The sequence below is a fragment of the Candoia aspera genome, chromosome 3 (assembly GCF_035149785.1).
Source record: "Candoia aspera isolate rCanAsp1 chromosome 3, rCanAsp1.hap2, whole genome shotgun sequence".
In the NCBI taxonomy this organism is placed as follows: Eukaryota; Metazoa; Chordata; class Lepidosauria; order Squamata; family Boidae; genus Candoia; species Candoia aspera.
This window is the reverse complement of record NC_086155.1, coordinates 186,532,183-186,552,983: the sequence shown is the minus strand read 5'-3', so window position 1 is coordinate 186,552,983 and position 20,801 is coordinate 186,532,183. Positions and strand designations below refer to the sequence as shown.

The window sequence follows — 20,801 nt, the reverse complement described above, 5'->3', positions numbered from 1 at the left end:
GGGCATAAATCTACATAAATAGTAACTCCATTGTAAGTGTTGATTTTACATTTGTATTCCACCTTCCCTCTAGGAACCAAGGCAACGTATGTGAGGATCTTACTTCATTTTACATTAACAGCAGCAACTGTGAGATAGATTGGCCCCAAATCACCATCTCTCAGATCACTCACTCAGTGGTTTAGAGTTGAATAGAACTTGAACTCAGATCTTTCTGATCTGATACTTGAACCAATAATGCCATTTATTGAAAAAATGTACAAAGATATGAGGAAATAATCCTTTTATTAGAGATAATTTTAACACAAGTATTGAACAAGAAATATGTATACAGTACTTACTTCCATACAGATGTTTAAAAATTTCACAAAATAAAAATAGTAAACCAAAATGAACACCTAGCATAATATCCAGCCCAGACAAACCAAAACTAAAGGAAATAGGAGTTTAAATTGGCTGTAAGGCCTAATCCAGTGTAATAGTGACCAGCGTAACAAAAGAAAAACCTATTATGTGGAAAATTCCTTGTCAGTGCATTGGTTTAGCAAGTGGGACACACTTCATTGCCCAATCAGCAAACAGCACACAACAACAAATTGCCTGCGCTGGAGGTATGGGCATCTCTCAGTTCTTCCCTCTAAATCATCCAAGGAGGAACAAATTTGCTTTGTTTCCAGTGCTCTCACTTCATTACCAGCCAGTCCTGTTTCCCAATTCCACAAATATTTCAAAAACTGTTGGGGAAAAATGGAAGATTATGTGAATGTGACTAGGACCGAACCTTTGACTTACGGCATTTAAGGCATGTATTCTAGCAATAGGCTAATGATCTTCAATACCTGGGACTCGGGCGCATCCTGTATGTAATCTGTTTTATGCATAGGCCAAATGAAGAAGTGTTGTGGAACAATTGTCCCCAGCTTCTTCATAATCCTTTTTTTGAGTTTACATATTGCAGTAAGCCACAATATGGCTTTCTTAATGTTGGTATGTATACAAACCTAGCCAACTGTGATTCATTTAAGCAAACTATGGCTTAGTGCACTGTAATGCATGAACACTCAAAAAGTGAAGGGGATTCCATTTCTACAAAGTGAAAAGTAAACAGTCATTTTACTGATTTATAGCTTTGAGATTATATTCCAAGTTCTCAAGCAAACCTACACCGGTATGCTTAAGAAACACAGGCTTGAAATCAATGGGACTGCAGATAGTCATGTTTATGTCTGATTTAATGGTTCCTGTGTAAGAATGGTAAATGATATTCTTATTCTTCCAGTCAACTTGTATGCTGCCTCAGCCATGAAGGCAACTTGAGGCGGCTTATTTATGAGAATTCAAAATAACATAATTAGACATGGAAATAATGGCCTACCTTATAAGGTTATTGCAAGGTTATATGATAATGGCTGTAAGACATATTGAAAACCTTAGTATTACTACTTGCCACATTCCCAGGCATTAGCATGGTCACTGGAATTATCCAAATGCAAACAAATAGGAGTGTTAAATTCTTCCACTGAAGCAGACAGCAGAACACACACAGAATGATGTGTTCAAGGTAACCATTAAGAGTGCTCTTTCCAGCATTAGCACAGGGACCCTAAAATGGCATATTTAATTTCCCAAAATATCACAAACATTTTGGCTCCTCAGTTAGATTTTACTTATAGAAAGTGACTGAAATAATGGATAAACTGATCCAAAGTCACAGTACATACAAGTATTACCCTTGATTTCAATTGGGCTGGGGGTGGGGGAGGATTTGGAAAAGTTGTTTAAAACGTTCCTTGAAATCAATGACATTTAAACATGGTCTGTTCCCACTATTTGTAATTGCTTGGTGGGATTGCTTAAGTAGGCAAAAGGATCTTGCCAGAACTGTAACAGCAAGAAAATGAATAGCTTGACCTCAGGATAAAGAAATCTGAAGCATTGGGGATTGGCTCAATTTGCCATTGAGGGAATAAATTAGATCTGTAGTCCCCAGCCTGGCACCTTCCCACTGTTTTAAATTGCAACTCTTTTCATATCCTTCAGCCAGCACAGTGGCTGGCTATTCCATCTGGGGATAATGGGAACTGTGGTTCAATTTTTATGAAAACATCAGGCTGAGGAAAGCTGCTCTCAGCTAAGAGCATACTCACTGGAACAAACACATGGAGTTTAGTCCATCCTTGAAGACAGTTCACCTCTAAACAACTTTCCTTTTACTTTACACAAAAATCACATTCTCATGTGTTTGTGTTGAGTTCCTGGGGATGAGATCAAGATCTCACACAATTTGCTCATGCAGTTTAGTGATGAAGCAATTTTGGCTATTTATATTTAATTACTTGGAGAGAAGACTGCACAATTCTGTTGGACACTTGAAGACTTTACTGGATACCAAGCCCTGCTGTAAAGAAACTTTTAAGATGTTGGGCCAAGGTTTTTACCTCTTCCTCTATAACATGGAGGTGATTTGCACTGATTTTTTTATCAGTGCCCTGCTGTAAAATGGCTCTGGAAAAATGTGGGAATTGGCACAGGATCGGTGCTACAAGGGGATGGGGAGAACGACATTCTTCTATCCCCCAAAAGGGAGTCTGACCCTGCCCATTCTATGAACCAGTGTTTCTCAACCTCAGCCACTTTAAGGTGTGTGGACTTCAACTCCCAGAATTCCCCAGCCAACAGAAAGAGCCATTCAGTTTACACACGGATGAACAATATTTAAGGATGCAACATGGCTGCCTGAAGGACCATGGGATACCTTTTAATGACTTATGATTTCTGGAATAGCACGGCCATAATTTTATTCTTTTTTTTTTAAAGTTTGGGGGGGTTAGAGTAGGGAAAGGAACATAAGTGTCATGAGTACTGATGGTGAGCAGGAGGGGGCCCCTATCCGGGGGGGAAAACACATGCGTAGTTTAGAGGCTTTGAACTTTCCTTCAAAGAAACTCAGAGCAGACCCGCCTTGAGTTTTGGGTTTATCTGTGTGGGTTTCCCACGGTCCTTCAGTTTGGCAGGATTTTTTATCTACTAGAGCAGTTCAGTAAACACTAGAGACCAAGTCACTGTCTCAGCGTGGTTCTTCACTCTAAGTTAGGACAGTAAGTCCCTATACGTGGGGGAGGGAAACAAATAACGTTTTTCTCTAACCTTGATTCACCCTACAGCCTGAAATCCCCTGAAATTTGGCCATTTTGCCACCAAATGTCAACAGTGTGATGTGAGATGCTGGCGGGATGGTCATGTGACCTATAGTTTGCCTGCCTCTGGATTAATGGAAGGGTAAATCTAAATCCAGCTGAGAATTGTAAATTGAGACATGATTCTTCCTATTGATTTGGAAATTCTGCCATTTAAACTAGCAAAACTTCCACATACAGGTATGGTGGGAAAAAAAATACAGATTACATGAAAAAAAAACACAGCAACTACTACTACAATGTGATTATAGTAAACTCTGCTAAACCAAGCCAGTTCAGTTATGTTTTAGGCAAAACAAGAAAACACAAAACACATTTTAAAAATAATCTATAAATGAATCTGGGATCTTGCATGTCCATCTGGAAAGTGAAAGGATCTATTGCTTGGATGTTCTGAAAAGTAATATGGTTGGTTCTTTAGGTACACTTCACACTTATGCAGACACATAAGGAGGAGGAGGAGGATCTTTGCCTGGGCCATTTGCAGGGTCATCATATGATGGCAACAGCACCTGAGGACAAGAAAGATGGTTCTGAAAAATGTATGGTTAAAAGCAAAAATGTATGATTAAAAGCTAGTCCCACTTGAAGGGGGTGATAATCACTCAAAAAATGGAAGTGCCTGCATACAGAACAATTACTACTGGGAAAAAAAATCAGCTTTTATAAGAGGAGTATATCTTTTAACAGGAAAATAATTGATACATAATGCTTTTTAAAAACCAAAACATTTTAGTCTGTAACTTTCCAATATACCCTCTGACCATTTTCCTACAATTCCTCCCTCTTCGGAGAATTTTCAACTATTGTTCACAGGCACTACTGGATAGAAACAACATTTTCACTGTTTAGAGATGCTGTATAGTCAGGCATTTTATGCTGTATATATATTCCTGCTTTGTAAATTTAACACATGCCAATGATCCACAGGGTTGCAAGTTAAATCAGTAGACCCCTCAATCTTAAACAATGTTGTGGGGTTTTTTTAATGTTTTTACAAAGGTGCAGTTCTTTACAAATCATCTTCAGCCTTGAATTACAACCAGGAAGCTCTTATAAACACTTCTGAAAGAAAGCTCACACTTTCAAGAGTTTTGAAAGAAATAGGGCAGAGGAAGATGTCTTTTCTACATTGTCATACGCAGTTGTGGATTTAGCTGGTAGATGTATAACTTTGGAGCCATGGAACCTAAAGCTGATTTGCAGCATCACACATTAGTAAAACAAAACCCAGTGGAGCAATTCCAGAATGGAAATGGATCAAGAACAAGCCATTTCAAACTGGAACACAGCAAATAGCAGTCCCTACAGGCAGTATCCATATGTTTTGACCAATGAATTTGGCTCAGAGAAAACTCCACACATTGGTTGTGGATTTTTTTGTTTTTTGTTTTGTTTTGTTAAATCACTGATGTGTTCTTTTCACACCAGCACATCTGTGATGAGCACTTAGGAGCAGCAGGAAGCCGTTATTTCTCAGTCAAACGTTGTCACAATGCAAACATGGAAAGGCAAATAATTGAACTGACTGCCAAATTAACTTCAGCCTTTTCCAGCTGTAATGATAATGCTGAGATAGCAAGTGTGCAAGCTAAAGACCATCAGCAGATGAACTCAGTGTTGGAATTGCTGCATTTGGTTCCCCAACTTGCCATCCAAATGTTGCACACAACAACTTCTTGGTGGATACTTATGGAAACCATAGTTGGAAAGCATCAAATGGAGAAGTCAGTGCAACATCATGCATACTGTATTGTGCTGGTTCTCTTCCTTTCTGCAGGGCTGATAACAGCTGGTGTTGATTGGGAGTGAGAGGTCCCACCTTCAGCCCCTACTATGTGGGGTTCCGCAGGGTTCGGTACTCTCTCCATTCCTGTTTAACATCTAAATGAAGCCACTGGGTGAGATCATTCGTTTCCATGGGTTATCATCAGTATGCTGATGGTACTCAATTATATATCTCCACCCCTGGTGAAGTAAGCAGGTCCCATCTGATAGGACCCAGGAGATGAGCCTTTTCTGCTGTGGCACCCACCTGCTGCAACATTATTCCCCTGAAGTGAGGTTAGCTCCGACCCTATTAGCCTTCTGGAAATCCCTTAAAACATGGTTTTTCCAGCAGCCTTGGGGATCCCATGGAAACAGAGAGCCTGTGAGATGGTTATATTGTGTTTAGGATGTTGGTCCATTCTCCCGCAGTCTTAACTGTATCTGCGTTTGTTTTTCATAGTTGTTTATACTTTTTTTTGTTTGTCTGTTGTATCCTGCCCAGAGTCACATTTGCATGACAGGTGGCTTTATAAATTTGTCAAATAAATAAATAGATAGATAGATAGATAAATAAGGAACTAAGACACAGAGAAGGGGAATAGAAGTACTGTTTTCTCTGCCATTCTGCCATGCAAAATTTAGCAATGCCTTTACTTCCCAATAATCATTTGTCCAGTCAGTTCTGGCACTTCCAGTGATAGCTGATTGCGAAATACTCCTCCCCCACACCTACCCACCAGTGGACCTATGAATAGCCAGTGCCTCCATACCTTGCATTCTGCATGGTATCAATGTGTGGAAGAAAGTTGTCTTTTTCCTTTTATTTTCTTTAGTGTGAACATGTCATGAGCTGCTAGAACGTATTTGATGATATTGAGTGTGGCTGGCCCCTCGGTTTGAAATGTTGACCGAGGCAGTTGGTGATTCAGAGCACCGGTCCACTTCCTGCTGAGAAGCAGCAACATGCTAGAACACGACTTGTGAAGCCCTCGAGAAATGTTGCAGAGGCTTCCACCAGCCTGTTCAGTGGGCCACAGCCTGAGGTATAGATCTTGACCAGATAGGGGGACTGGATCCAGGGTGCAGAGGGACAGTTAGTCTCTGGTGCTGCAGCTTCAGATGGCTTTAGAATGATGTTTGTCATTTTGCCAGTTTTTCCAGCTGCCTTGCAGAAGCCTGAGCCTATCAGAAGCAGAACCAGGCAGGACCTCTGAGAATGGCACATGCAGATTGTAGGAGGACCATGTTGGCAGCCACTAGTACAGGTCTGGCTTTAAGGCACCAGTCTCCAGCCAGACTTTGCTGCAGAAACTTTATGTCATCTGAATTGCTCTGGAGACTGGTGGGGAGGGAAAACCTGGGTTATTCCCAAGGGGGAAGAGTCAGGCCTATACTTCACATCTCCCAGTTTTTGAGGTTCTGTCTCTAATGAGAGCAGAGTGGGGGTGATGTCAGGATGGGGGCTAAGTGTGTAGTGTGAGGAATGAGGTGTCTGAGGGGTTGATTTAAGCCTGAAGTCACCTGGTTAAGAGTTCCTGTATTGGATATCTGGAGATTTCCTTGGATGGTTGAAGGTGCTGGCCAGGAGGAGAGGGTGTCATGTGGCTGCAGGATCTGAGTTGTGATGGGCCAGAGGAGGTATGGCAGGAGACTGAAGGTCTCCTGGGGAAGGCAAGTTCAATATCTTTGATCAATCCCCCTTTCCAGTTTTCAGTCCTCACAATGGAAGCCATGGTTCCAGATTCTTGAATCCCAGGGACTCTGGCTATGCTATTAAATACCAGGTCTGGCTGTAATGAGACTTTCCTCATCTATTATCCTATCTGTTCAACCTGACTGCTGAAATAGTGGTTGACTAATACTCCAGCTAGTAGTGTTGGACCTACCTTCTATTTTCTAAGCGTCTGGGTGACCCAGGAGTTCATGGCCACCATAATAACCATGGACCTGACCCTTACTTTTCTAGGAAAGGTTGTGGAGCAATTGATGACCCTATAATTGCAAAGAACTCTAGAGTAAGCTGATTATTTGGACTTTTGGCAGTCAGAGTTCAGGCCAGGATACTCCCTTGGTCACACTTGTTGATGACTTTTAGAGAGACCAGGATTGGGGGAATGCAACCCTCCTGATCTTCCCTGATCTCTCAGCTGCTTTTAAAACCATCAACTGTGGTATCCTTCTGGACCACTTCTGAGCAACTGGAGTGGTGGGCACTGTTCTGCAATGGTTCTCCTCCTTCCTGAAGGGGCACTTACATTCAGTGTTGATGAGAGACAAGAGATCTGCCCAGAGACCTCTACACAATGGAGTGCCTCAGTGATCCTCCCTCCACCCCTTTTGAACAGCTACCTAAAACCACATTTTCAGCAGCTGCACCCTGCTGGCAGAGATTCGGTCAGTTTTGTCCCTCTTGGGCTCTAGCAAAATTGTGAAGACACAGGATAAGGGTGTGTTGTAATTGAAGGTGGTTTTTATCTTTTGTTTTGCTCTTTTTATTTTTATATACACTTGAGGGTTTGGGATAATAATTTTGTGTGTTGACATTGTGAGTCACCATAGCTTCTGGGAATGGGCAAGCAAAGTGAATGAATAAACAAACAAGCAATATTACTGTATATTTCACAGGACTTAGAACATAGTTTCAAGAGTATATCTGAAACTATGGACAGCTGGAGCTATCTCTTAACAAAATATCGTCTGTCGAATAGTAGAGCCCAGTTTGTCTCCCTGCTTAACTAAGCAGGAAGCAACCTAAATGTTTGTCTATGAACATTGCCATTAGAAACCACTCTGGAGCAATTACAGATGGAAGTGGACTGTCCAGAGACAATTTATAGCTTTGAATTCTCTGTGTTGCCAAAGCATTCCCCAGAAGACATTTACTGTGTGAGAGAATATATAGCTGCCCACATATAGAGACAAAACTAACTTTTAGAAAATAAAAGAGCTCTCTCTAGACAAAGAACATACGCTGGGGAAGTGATATAACATATACAGTGTACTGTGGCAGGATCATCTGGGAGTCATTACAAAGACGTCTCCAAGAAATGGGCTTACTGGGTCTAATTCAGAGCACATTTTAAGGGAAAATGTCTATGTTCCTGGATCTTCCCATATCAGGGTGTGGACAGTTCTGGGAATTAAAGCAAAAGGATGTAATTGCACTATTGCTCCTGGATCCAGAACATTCTGAACTTTACAATGCTAACATTGATCATACTGCACACTTTTTGTTTAAGACTTCTCAGACATAAGGACAGAATCTTTTGGGGGAAGAAGGGAAGCAGGAAGCAGGAACCAGGACCTACTGATAGAGATCCAGTTCAGATATCGTAGACCAATATTCCCAAACTGGAAGCCAATATTGGGTGTTGCTGTCCCAACATTTCTGGAGAATGCAAGGATCAGGATGCCTGCTATAAGATTTTTTAAAGTCCCATTTACCCTAACATCTACATCAGCATCAAGGTTGGAACAAGTCAAGTCCTGAAATTTTAGTTTGATGTTTTGTTAAGTGTTGGCTTGTTCTAATTCTGATATTCAAAACTTCAGGCTTAGATAAAAGGCATACAACAGGTAATTAACTAGGAAATGCTAAGTAACTGCATGCAGAAACGAGAACAAGGGAATAAGCTGCATGAGGATGGGCAACACAGGGACAAGGTTTAGGGACATCTTGGCAGGTAAGGATATATATCTCCTTAAACAATGCAAAAGTAAATATAACATCATTGAAAGAACCCTGTCAGATCTGGGTTCAAACATCAACCTAAGCCATAGTATACTTCATTTGTTTTTTGTTTAATGTACTGTGAGCCACTGTGGTTTATATTCCAAGATTCATGGCCTAGTGCAGTGTCTGAACCACACTAATTTGGGATTATTCAAGAAACCTTGATTAAAAACAAATAATGGCTTAACAGTACATGAGCTTATTGTAAGATCTTTTAGTCAGTATCTTGTTACTAGTAATGGCCAACCAGGTGTCTCTGGGAAGCCCAAACATGACACAGGAAGACAAAAGCATTCCCTGATGTCCCCAAACAAACATTATCCAGAACTGTGGACAGTTTCTCCAGAGATGAAGATTTAACTTACTTAGCTACACATCCAATCCAGAGCACAGAGGAAGTCATGTCTGACTTGGGCAACTTGTTTTCTCAGCATAAGCATAAGACCCATTATTCCCCTATAAGTACCCAGGAAAGCAGCAGCTATGCTGGTCAAAGTTTGCATCATTGAAGGTTCCCACTGGATTTTGCACAAGCCAAAACAAGTCTTCCCATCCAAACCCAGGAAGCTCTCAGAGTCCCAGTCAATCCCAACAAGCTTACCGCTGTGTCATTAGTAGTAATGTAGACCAGGACATCGGAGTTGTTTCTGTTATTAATGTAGCGATAACAGTTCCATACACAACTGATCAAATAAGCCTGGAAGGAAAGAAGGTGGAGGAAAGGGAGAAGTCAAGATGTGTTGAACTGTGAACTGAATTTCTTCACCACTGGGCAGCCTTCCCAAACTTTGGCACTTTCAGCTATGACTGTGCTGGCTGAGGACTTCTGGGAGGGTACTCTAACTGGAGAACCTGCCATCGTGTGTTATATGCTGCTTAAGAGATGTCTTTTTTCCATTCTGTCTTGTTTCCAAAAGCCAACTGTGCAGAATATTGGTTAGTGTGGATGAATCACAAAGCTCCTCTCCTTTCCCCGGAGTAGTTTTGCACTTATTTAGAATAGTTAAATTTACAAAAAAAATCTTTAAAATAACAAATTAAAAATAGGGATAGGCCAAGACTGGAATGTTGGGAGAGAAAATGGCAAAATAACAATTATAGACAAGTGCCTTTGCTCCCAGTAAAAAGGCTGTAGTAAGTTCTCTTTGAAAATTCATCTGGATATTCTCCTTCATATTCTACATGCATATCGAGGCTTCAAATATTTCCTTGTGAAGATTAATTTCATTGTAAATTTGATGGCAAGGCTGCATTAATGAGATCTACTGATATAAGCCAGAGCCAATAGTACACACACTTTTAAAAGTTACAAAAATGTGCGCAGTCATAGAATTCCAAATCTACATTTTTTTCCTTCTTTTTCTTTGAAAGCCAGGCCCACAAGGTTTCTTAATTAAAACACACACACACACACCCCAACAGCTCACCCACAACTGACACCTGGTAGAGTCATCACCCACCACATGAGAATAAGATCAACTAAATTCATTAAGCTAGCCAAACCAAGTGCCTTGGAGATTTGCACACAAACATACCATCCACATAAATGCAGAACTATATTGAAATGGAAATTCTTTTTGTTTACCGCTTTCCTGCAGATTTGTCCTTAAAAGCCTTTCATTCTGCTAAAAGACCTTTAAGTTGTCCTGAACTGGTTTTATAGTGCATACTTTTCCTATCCAGAAATACAGAAGTGAGATGATCAGATTAATTTCTTGAGTTTCCGTCTCTAAAGAGAGCTGGTGTAACATAATGACTGAACTCTCTTACAGAATTATGAAATCCCTGATACTAATCTCACTTGTGCTATTAACTCACCAATAGCCTTAATGAGCTATTCTCAATCAGCCCAGTGTCCCAGAGTGACTTCCTTTATAGCAGAAAAGCACAGTCTTTTCAGGGCTAAGGGCCACATTTGGATTTTAAGCACATCCCAGGGACCATGTACAGCCCCAAAACAGTGTATGGGACCAGGACAGCAACTAAATTTGATCTCATTTTTTTAAATGTTTCAGGTTAATTAAATTAAATGTAGTTACTACAATTACTTACCAAGCATTTCCTCTTCTGCCACATTAAAAATAATTCATAAATATCTTTTGGAGGTTTCAGGGTGCTACATTCAAGGTTTTGGGGTGCTCTGCATGGTCTGGGCCCTCAAGATTGTTGCAAGTAGGTCTTGCCTGTGAAACACCTAGAATACCCTATACAAAAAGTAGGAATGTCTGGAATATCCTATACTAAAGTAGGGTATTTTTGTTTCTTTTGCTGAGAAGTGGGAGCATATGAACTTGAGAGTTGCTATAGCTCATTGATTTTGCTGAATTTTGGATACCAGTTTCAAAACATAAAAATTCAGAAGACCTCTAAATGGCAGCAAAAAGATGAAGAAACTCCTTTAACTCTTTGTTGCCATCTAGCGGTTGTTCAATTTTTTTGTAGCTGAGACCTTTTTGGGGGTGGGGGGGGGGTGCCTTTAGGTCAGTCTTGTCTCCTGGCAACTGCCTGGACTAGTCTCTGCAGTTTTCTTGGCAAGGTTTTTCAGAAGTGGTTTGCCATTGCCTCCTTCCTAGGGTGAGAAAAAGTGACTGGCTCAAGGTCACCCAGCTGGCTTTGTGCCTAAGGCAGGACCAGAACTCACAGTCTCCCGGTAATTAGTACAATTAATCTGCTCTCCAGCTGAGACCTGGCAGCCCTAATCTGAACAGTCCCATTCAACAATATTATTTGAGTAAAAAAATTCAGCAATATCAATTCCTTGGAACTTTTAAAAATACAACAGTGTATGCTTTCCTTGCCCTTACATTCCATTCTAAACAAATGAACATTCTATTAACAAAGTCCAGATGACCATTTAAAAAGTTGGAGGATTTCTTTTTAGCTTTCTCCCTTTTCTAAAACAGAAATTGCTTTCTATCTTACTAACATTTTCCCTTTACCAGTGTTCGCATTACTGTACAGTAATCTTTTAAACATAATAAGTATAATAGTAATTAGCATACACTGGCTCAACAGAGTCATTTATTACTGGTTTAAGCCAACACAATCTGGTGAATGTTTTAAAAAAAATGCTGGAGAAGAAAGTAAGGATGACCAAACATAAAAGATCTCCATGTACAGGAAACCACAAAGCTGTGCTGTGCGTCTTGCCAAAGATTAATAAAATCCAGCGGTTAGTTTTACAGAGCTTTAAAGGGCCACTAACTCAGCACAAGGCTTCAATAGATGGCTTAAACAAAATTATCTTTAACAAGTAAATAATATTTCAAAGAGTTTTCCTTATCTCCACGACCCCTAAAGAATATAGGAATCCATCTCATCTTCCAAGAAGAAAAGGTATCAATCAAAACTTTCCCTGATTCAAAACTGCTCTTCAAGATACAGATGGCCAAGAAATCAGCTGATGGCAGACAACTGAATGATACTGGAGCAATGAAAATTGCAACAGACAACTAAAGTAGGAGGCAGTTGACTTTAAGAATAACCCTGATGAGAAAAAGAGTTGAGGTTTATAGGTCCCTAGATACCAAACGATTCAACAGTGCAAGGTGGTTGCAAAGAAGCCTAAACTTTCTGCTTCAGGAGAAACATCATATCCAAGATTCATAAGAAGTATTCAGTCTGAATAACTTGCACCCAAGAGAAGAAATCACAGTGGGGCTATAAATTAATTGCACTAAAAATTTCATCATGAAGAACAAGGAAAGCCAACAATAGCAAAGTGGAGAAGAGTGATAAAAATCTTCAAATATCTGCAAATTATTGTATAAATAGGAAATTAATTACAGTTATATACTACCCTTCATCTGACAGCTTCTAGGATGGTGAAGAGCAAAATGGACAGGCACAAAATAGCTAATCAGTTCCCTGACAACTCCCTCTAGCCCTCATACTACCCTTGTTTCCAAACAAAGCATTGTGCTGCTGTCACCAACTGATTTTATTTTCTAACTCTGCTTATCAGACTTTTGTAAGACTCTGCTATAGGCTGCCATTTCACTGTGCAGCATGTTAACTCCAATTTCATATTTTTAATTAGAAAAATCTAAAAAGGAAAAAAAAATCAGATGAGACAGGGAGACTAAGGGGCACTAAGGAAGAGTGTGGGCATATTGGCACATGTTGGTGCCATAGTCCCTATCCCTGGTCCATACTCAACAAAGAGGAGGTTTTCTGCTTGTGCAAGTAAGAGGTGTTTCCCTTTTTCTCCTGCCCACTTCAGTTTCTGGTGGGCAACCTAAATCAATCTGGGAGGGCCACCCCTCTAGATTCTGGGATTGCACGGAGGAGAATATGGGGGAAGGAGGTAAATACATGTTACTACCAATTTATCTTTCATTAGTCTGTGACTATCACAAATTCTGGCAAGGGTTTCCAAACACTGCTTATTTTTGACACAATCTCCTAGCTGTGCATTGCAAATCCTGCCCAATAATTCATAAGCAGGAAAGGCAGCTAAATACTGACATCTCTGGTGCTCTCTGAGCCTTGCTGTTTTCTTGCAGACGTTTCATTGCCAGACTAGGCAACATCTTCAGTACAAAGAGTCAGTGGGCCTTGCTCTCAGTAAGCAAGGCCCACTCCCTCTTTGCACTGAAGATGTTGCCTAGTCTGGCAATGGAACGTCTGCAAGAAAACAACAAAGCTCAGAGAGCACCAAGGACTCCACTGACATCTCTATTCTGTTGGTGATGGCCTGTATTTGTCTCATGATATTTAGGGCCTGGTTTAGACTACTGGATCTTGGCAGTTCTTTCCAGAAGTGCTGATCCCCAAGTTAAACACACCTTTAGACTATCTCACAATGAATGTCTTGAAGGATTTATATTAAGACTACCAATGAATTAAGCCAAAATGTAATATAAAGAAGTGATCAGGTATTTGTATTTTTGGAAACAAGCTTGTTATATTTAAGTAATAGCATAGATCATTTAGATGAATCACTTAGGAACATTTAGATGTATATGGAATATAAACCCCTTTTGAACAATGAGAGATATATGCCAAAGTCCAAATAGAAGGTAAGGAAGATTTAACTTGGAGACCAAAATTATGGGAGCCAGTTCAGCACTGGCCTATCAGAGGTAGCTACTTCTGCCTGCCACTTGCTTCTATGCTCAGTGATTCCCCGTTACTTAGGTAAAGGGTAAAGGTTTCCCTTGACGTAAAGTCCAGTCGTGTCCGACTCTAGGGGGCGGTGCTCATCTCCGTTTCTAAGCCTTGGAGCCGGCGTTGTCATAGACACTTCCGGGTCATGTGGCCAGCATGACGACTCGGAACGCCGTTACCTTCCCACCGAAGCGGTACCTATTGATCTACTCACATTTGCATGTTTTCGAACTGCTAGGTGAGCAGGAGCTGGGACTAGCAACGGGAGCTCACCCCGCCGCGCGGTTTCGAACCGCCGACCTTCCGATCGGCAGCTCAGCAGTTTAACCCGCAGCGCCACCGCGTCCCTCCCCGTTACTTAAGACAGTGATAATTAAGAAATAGGAATGAGCACAGAGATATTAAAATTATATCTCATTTCAGTATGGGAACAGGCACCACCTGCTATATTAATGGGGAATGATACAACTTACTTGATTATGGCTTTTATTACACAGATTCCCATAATCTACAAATAGGTATCAGCTTTATGCAAAACACAAAGAATTCAAACTGGAACACTGATGATTACTGGACATACATGCACCAGGCTTGTATTTCTCTCAGTCAGAGATAAAACAAGGACACAAGCAGTCTATTAAGCATATATAGCCTACACCCATCTTTTCGCAGTTTTTTAAAGACAGCATTTGCAATGCCCACTGAAAGGCTGTCCCTCTTCAGAAATAACCAGTTCATCATCTTGACCTACTTTCAGCCTGAAAAGCAAAGCCACTAAATACAGCTCACCAGTTTGACACTTTTGAGATAAAAGCACATTTTGCTGATTTGCACATAACAACTCTAACAGCTCATCACTTCACCAACCTGGGACTGGTGGATTCTAGTAGATACAGTTCCAATACAATTGGTGGGCACCAGTTTAGGGGAAGGCCGGCTCATTCTATGAAATCCACAGGACACCTACATACGTGACTGTTACCAAGTTCGGATCCTAGGACATTGTTTTCCTTTGGATTTGGCCCCATTCTTGCTATTCCAGTTTCTCTGTGCTGGTCAGTAAATAATTTTTGCTCGGTTCCTGCCTTTTCCTCTTTCCCAGTTCATATTGCTAAGTAGGGTAAAGGTGGGTAAAAATATGTTAATAGATGCATGCTTACCTTGAAAGCCAATGTCATACTTAAACAAAGAAGAAGAATGACAATTAGGCAGGTTGAATTCATCGACATAATCTCTTCCTTGTAGGGGAAATTTGCAGGCTGAAAATTAAAAGGAAATCGTTAGCAATCTCATCAAACTTTCTGCTTTCTTTTTTAATATTTTACAGAGCAAAGTTTGTTTAATGCGGTTGTATTCTGTGAAACTCAGGGATATTTTTAAACTTCATAGCCATCCTGTCAGGCAGAGCAAGTTATTTGGTATGTATGTGTGCCTTCAAGTCAATGTTCACTCCTGGAGACTGCCTGGACTATTCCTTGCAGTTTTCTTGGCAAGATTTTTCAGAATTTATTTATTTTATTTTATTTGTCACATTTACCACCGCCCTTCTTCCCCCTAAGGAGGGACTCTGGGTGGTTTGCAATAGAAGTAAAATTTAAAATTCAACACAAACTATAAATAATCCATTAAATATAGATAAAAATAGAAGATAAAAATATAAAATGCAATAAAATCCAGATGGCAGTGAGGATCTACTTCAGTCTGTGGATATATAAGGGGCCATTCTAGGGTGCCAGCCATCCCCAAGAATGACTATTCCCCTTCCTGCCCCAGGCGAGGTGGCAAAACCAGGTCTTCAGTTTTTTATGGAAGTCCAGGAGAGAGGGGGCTTGCCTCACCTCCGGAGGAAGAATGTTCCAGAGGGCGGAAGCTGCTGCAGAGAAGGCCCACTTCCTGGACCCCGCCAGATGGAATTCTCTTACCGACAGGGTCTACAGCATGCCCTCTCTGCATGATCGGGTGGGACAGGTCGATGTAACGGGGAAGAGGCAGTCCCTCAGGTAACCTGGCCCCATGCCATGTAGGGCTTTAAAGGTGATGACCAACACCTTGAATTGGACCCAGAAGCAGCCTGGGACCCAATGCAGCTTGTGCATTGGCTTGCCATTGCCTCCTTCCTAGGGCTGAGAGAGAGTGACTGGCTCAGGGTCACCCATCTGGCTTCGTGCCTAAGGCAAGACTAGAACTCATGGTTTCCCAGTTTCTAGCCCAATATCTTAACCACTACACCAAACTGGTTCTCAGGTTGTTTGGTGCTACTCGTTAATTCCACAGAGCTTGAAGTGGCTTTTTGACCAGGCTCAACCAAATGTCCCTAAATGAGATGGTCATTCCAGGGGAATCCAATCTCCAGTCTCCAACCTGATAATCTGGTAAATCAAGTAGGAAAGATTAGGAGACAATCCGAGATAGCAGCCAGTATACCAAGGAGGTAAATAAGTTTTCAGAGCCATAAAATTAATGTGGAAACATCATTCAACCTTCTTAAATAAAAATATTGGCACAAACCAGGAATCTCCATAGTCCTAGGAGGACCATATTTGCATAGTTGTATGGGATAGATGTGAAAGCAAGAAAAGGTGCCTGTGGAATGGATACTTGCACAAGACTCTAGGGAATTCTGTGCATCTTCTATATGTAATGTTTCATTTCCAGCAAAAATAAACACCAAACTCTAGCAGAGTCTCTGGATACTACAAACTTCTGTTTCATATGTTGAATTAAGTATGAGTCATAGATTGGATTTGCACGCTGTACAAATTACACTAAATTGTAATTTGTTTGGTTTTGACTTAATCTGTTGCATAAATCCAGGCAGTTGTGATTTATTCCCTAAGTTGTGGCTAGAGTTCAGCAGTTAGGATATTGGGCAGGAATTTAAATCTCCACCCAGCTAAGACCATGTTGAGATTTCCCAAAGATAGTTTTGAGAATAAAATAAAGGAGCAGGGAGAACTATGTATCCTACTCTGAATTCCTTCTACAAAGTGTGCAATGTAAATGTAATACACATAAAATCATACTCTTCATCTTCATCATACAATTGGAAGGGCTGTTGAGAGCACTGGAGTGCCAGTTCAGTGTAGTGTTAAGGCATCAGGCTAGGAACCGGGAGACTGTGAGTTCTAGTTCTGCCTTGGGCACAAAGCCAGTTGGGGGGCCTTGGGTCAGTCACTCTTTCTCAGCCCTAGGAAGCAGGCAAGGGCAAACCACTTCTGAAAAACCTTGCCAAGAAAACTGCAGGAACTTATCCAGGCAGTCTTCAAGAACCGGACACGATTGAATGGATTAAAAAAAAAAATTAGAGCACTAAGCCCAATCACTTCCCCTATGCAGGAATCCAAGTTAAAGCATTTCTGACATATACGTGAACATACCTATCACCTCTTTGTGTCTTTGGTCCTACTATCAAAGTGTTCTTATTGTTGCTAATATTCATTCCAAGTCTGCCTTCTTTTAACTTAAAACCCTTTTTCTGCATCCTGCACCTGAGATAAGATTGTTCATTATGATGAGGGTGGTGACAGTGCTCTTGTCTATGACATCCTAGCAGCTATTTAAAAAAGTTATCGTTTTCATGTCTCTTCTCAAGGCTCAACATTCTCAAAAGTTATTTATCTCTCTTCCCAGGACTTAAGTTTTCGGTCTCTTGTTTATTGGTGTCCTCGTTTTGGAACCCGATCCACCTCATCTGGATCTTCATGTGATGGCCAGAGCTGGACAGAATGGTCGTGGTGAAGTCTCATCCACAAAGAAGAAACTGCAACTCTTACTTGCATGTATCTGTTTTTGTAACTTCACAAAGCTCTCAGCAGTTATCGTTTGTATCTGCATTTTAAATTATAGAATTCTGGAGGGAGAAAAGGAGTTCTTTTTCATTCCCAAAGATTGCAGCAATGAATTGATGTTTCCTGCCAGATTCATTTAGACACAAATATTTCTGCATGCTTTTCTCCTTTGCCAAGTGTTAGCAAGACATTTCCTCATTTGGAATTTCACCGAAGTGCACCAACTGTTTAGTCCCACCAGATGAGGTAGAACAGATTGAAGATAAATATTATACAATCATGCTTTCACTTCTTTACTTAAAAAGAAACTGTGTTTGTGTGCTGAACCAATATTTTTATCACTCTTCACTTTGTTGGGAATACATGTCTATTTTTGCAGGATGGCAGTTTTCTCTCTTTTCATACAAAGCTGTGCCCAATTCCAACAAACTCTTAATTCATGCACATCCCTTATGGATGCTATTACATTAGATAGATTGAATTAAGGACATGTGATCCAGAAACCTAAGCTCTAACTCAATTCTAACTCTAAACCTCGCAAGTCATATGTCAAGATTCATATTATCTCTCATGCCACCTCTGAAAGGGGCACTGGCCAATCCTGAATTGGTATGGTCAGACAGTCCAAAGACATGTTCTGCACATGATGCAGCATTCTTGCTCAAGCTAAATTGTTCTGGAGTTAAGTCAGTGTTCAGTGGGAGACTGCTTGGGAATGCTAAGCACGCCATCTCAAAAGAAACAGGGTTCTGTCTCTTCTGCAGGAGTCAAGCTTACTGGAAGGTTTTAATTCTTGATGTTTAGACCATACTGAAGAAATCCATGCTTGTTCAACAGGTTTAAACATTTATTTAGAGCAAGACAGAAAAAATCTTAAGTATAGCTACTGTCCTAACAGCCAGGAAACACGCTGAGACAAGGAACTGGTCTCTAATGTTTATTGCTAGTACATAACAGGAATCCTAACAAACTGAAGAAGCGTGGGAAAAACCCAGACATATAAACCCCAAAGGTTAAGGCGGTCCTGATCTGTGTCTCTTTGAATGGCTGCCCAATTCCTCAGTGCTACGCATGCGCTTGACAGTCTGGATGGGAGCCCCCTGCTCGCCATCCTTACTCATGACAGCTACAGTATGTAATGGAATGTGATAACCTTGGAAGATAGGGGGAGAGAGGTGCTGCATAGGAATGATCTGATACAAGGGGGAGGAGCCTGCAACTGCTTAACAGTCAGAGAAAGAAACTTAGGAAGGACCTACCCTAATTGATCAGGCTGTAAAAAGGGATGGCAGATTTGTCCTTTCAGACTTGCAAGATTCTGTTAATGTAGCCTAACAATAAAGTAGAAGTAGCTCATCTGGTCATGTTTCCTGTCTGGTTTACCTGGGAGGACTGACAATCTGTTACAAAATGACTCTCTCATTTTTATGAGCAAGTACTAATAGACAGCTTCTAACAGTAGTTAAGACAGCAGCTAAATTGGGGAACAGCAGATAGAGTTACACAAGAAGTATGAACATCCCAATACTCCACCTGTTTCCCACACCAGGACAATATAATAATTTTGAAAAGAAAAACAAACAAACAAACAAACAAAAACTGAGGCTCAAAGTACTATTTTTCTTAAGATGATTTTTTGCTAGTGCTTTTGGCTGACGTATCATCGCATAAAATTTCCCACATACAGCAAGCTGTAAATTTTGAGCTTTTCTGTACTGCGTAATTAGATGAATACTACATGCAAACTGTGCCTCTCTTTTCTGATTTTGACTATCTCCTGTTATGTAAGGAAAAATTTATAGGAAAAGGATTTGTTTATAACTCAAGGGAAAGATAAATGCATTGCAAAAAAAATTCTATTTAATTAGCAATACGCAGATTGTCGTCTTAGAACAGAGATTAGTGATCTTTTGAGGCCTCAGATACCATTGCACAATCTTGAATTATTATCTAGGGTATGAATGTATGTACACATGTTTTATCTAACTGTCTATCCACAAAAAATGTAGAAATATTAATTCTGAGTCCTATTCAAGAGCATTAAAAATCTCTCATCATTTTGGCGAGTAATTTATTTATTTATCTATTTATTTTAATTTATTTATTGTTCAAATTTATATCACCGCCCATCTCCCCCCAAAAAGGGGGACTCTGGATGGTTCACAGTAAAATCAGCAATTAAAACCATAAAAATATAAATTACAATATCAACAACCAGTATAAATAAAGAATAAAATTGCTCTCAGTAATCAAGCTGACGAGAAAAGATATTGTTAAAAAGTGGATTAACCTTTGACAGTACAGCACAGCAAGTTAACAGAAAGGAGAAAATGTATCTAATGCTGAGACAATGAAGCAACGGGTAGATGTTTCAGAGGAACTCTAGCGATTTTCATCTAATATTATATGAACAGACTATTGCTTCCTCCCATCCACAGCCCTTCAGTCACCTCCAAATCTTCCCCAGAGGGTCTCCAAGAGAGGCATGAAGGTGTAGAATATATTTTCTTCAGCACATGGGCATCCTAGAGTTTGCCTCCAGAACTTTTCTAAAGTGTTTCTTAACTTGGCAACGTTAAGATGTGTGGACTTCAACTTTCGGAATTCTCCAGCCAGCCATGCTGGCTGGGGAATTCCCAAAGTTGAAGTCCACACATCTTAACGTTGCTGAATTTGAGAAACACTGTAGTAAATGAAATCATCTGACATAAGGAGTAAAAACAAAGGAAAGAGAGAAACTTGACATAGGTGGGGCTTTGACTTGGAAACACCAATCTCCTCTTAATAAAAGGGCTCTGAGCATTGATTTTAATTACTTATTGTTACAGAGATGAATAAATTTTTAACATATGAAGTCTTTCCAGGCCTCTGACAGAAGGGAAAGACTGGAATCCAAGATCAGCAAACCACTAAACTCTTTCAGTCTGCTACGGAGTTAGAGTTATTCCCCTTTAAAAAAAAGCAAGAAAGAACTTCCCCTAAGAAGAAATCTTGGAGCAAAGAGCTCTTCAAAGATGAAAGCATTCCAATATTAAACTATTTCCAATAAATTCCATGTCCCTCTGGGTGGAATACTTAATACATTTTCCGGTCCAACATCCCATTTTTGAGAATTCTTCCTCTCCCCCCCCCCCCCCAAAAATCTGTTTTTCCATGCTCTAGAGGATATAATTTAGGACATTTCCCACTTTGGGGGAAAATGGG

The 20,801-nt window shown here is 40.4% G+C and overlaps 1 protein-coding gene across 2 annotated transcripts in view; it reads right to left on the bottom strand.

Annotated features, from left to right (window-relative positions):
• Nucleotides 1-268: 268 nt before the first annotated feature.
• The window catches only part of LAPTM4B (lysosomal protein transmembrane 4 beta), a 45,370-nt gene continuing 24,837 nt past the window's right edge, over nt 269-20,801 (bottom strand). Inside the window, exons 5-8 of one of the 2 annotated variants that reach the window (XR_010067670.1) lie at nt 14,970-15,068; nt 9,302-9,397; nt 2,564-3,709; nt 269-2,446 (exon numbers count right to left, since the gene is read on the bottom strand). Coding sequence is in view for 1 of the 2 variants with exons in the window: in XM_063299531.1 (XP_063155601.1) it covers nt 3,632-3,709; nt 9,302-9,397; nt 14,970-15,068 (273 nt within the window). In the remaining variant the exon portion in view is untranslated. Of the gene's footprint in view, nt 3,710-9,301; nt 9,398-14,969; nt 15,069-20,801 lie in introns of both variants that reach the window. The other variant, XM_063299531.1, reaches the window with a different exon arrangement.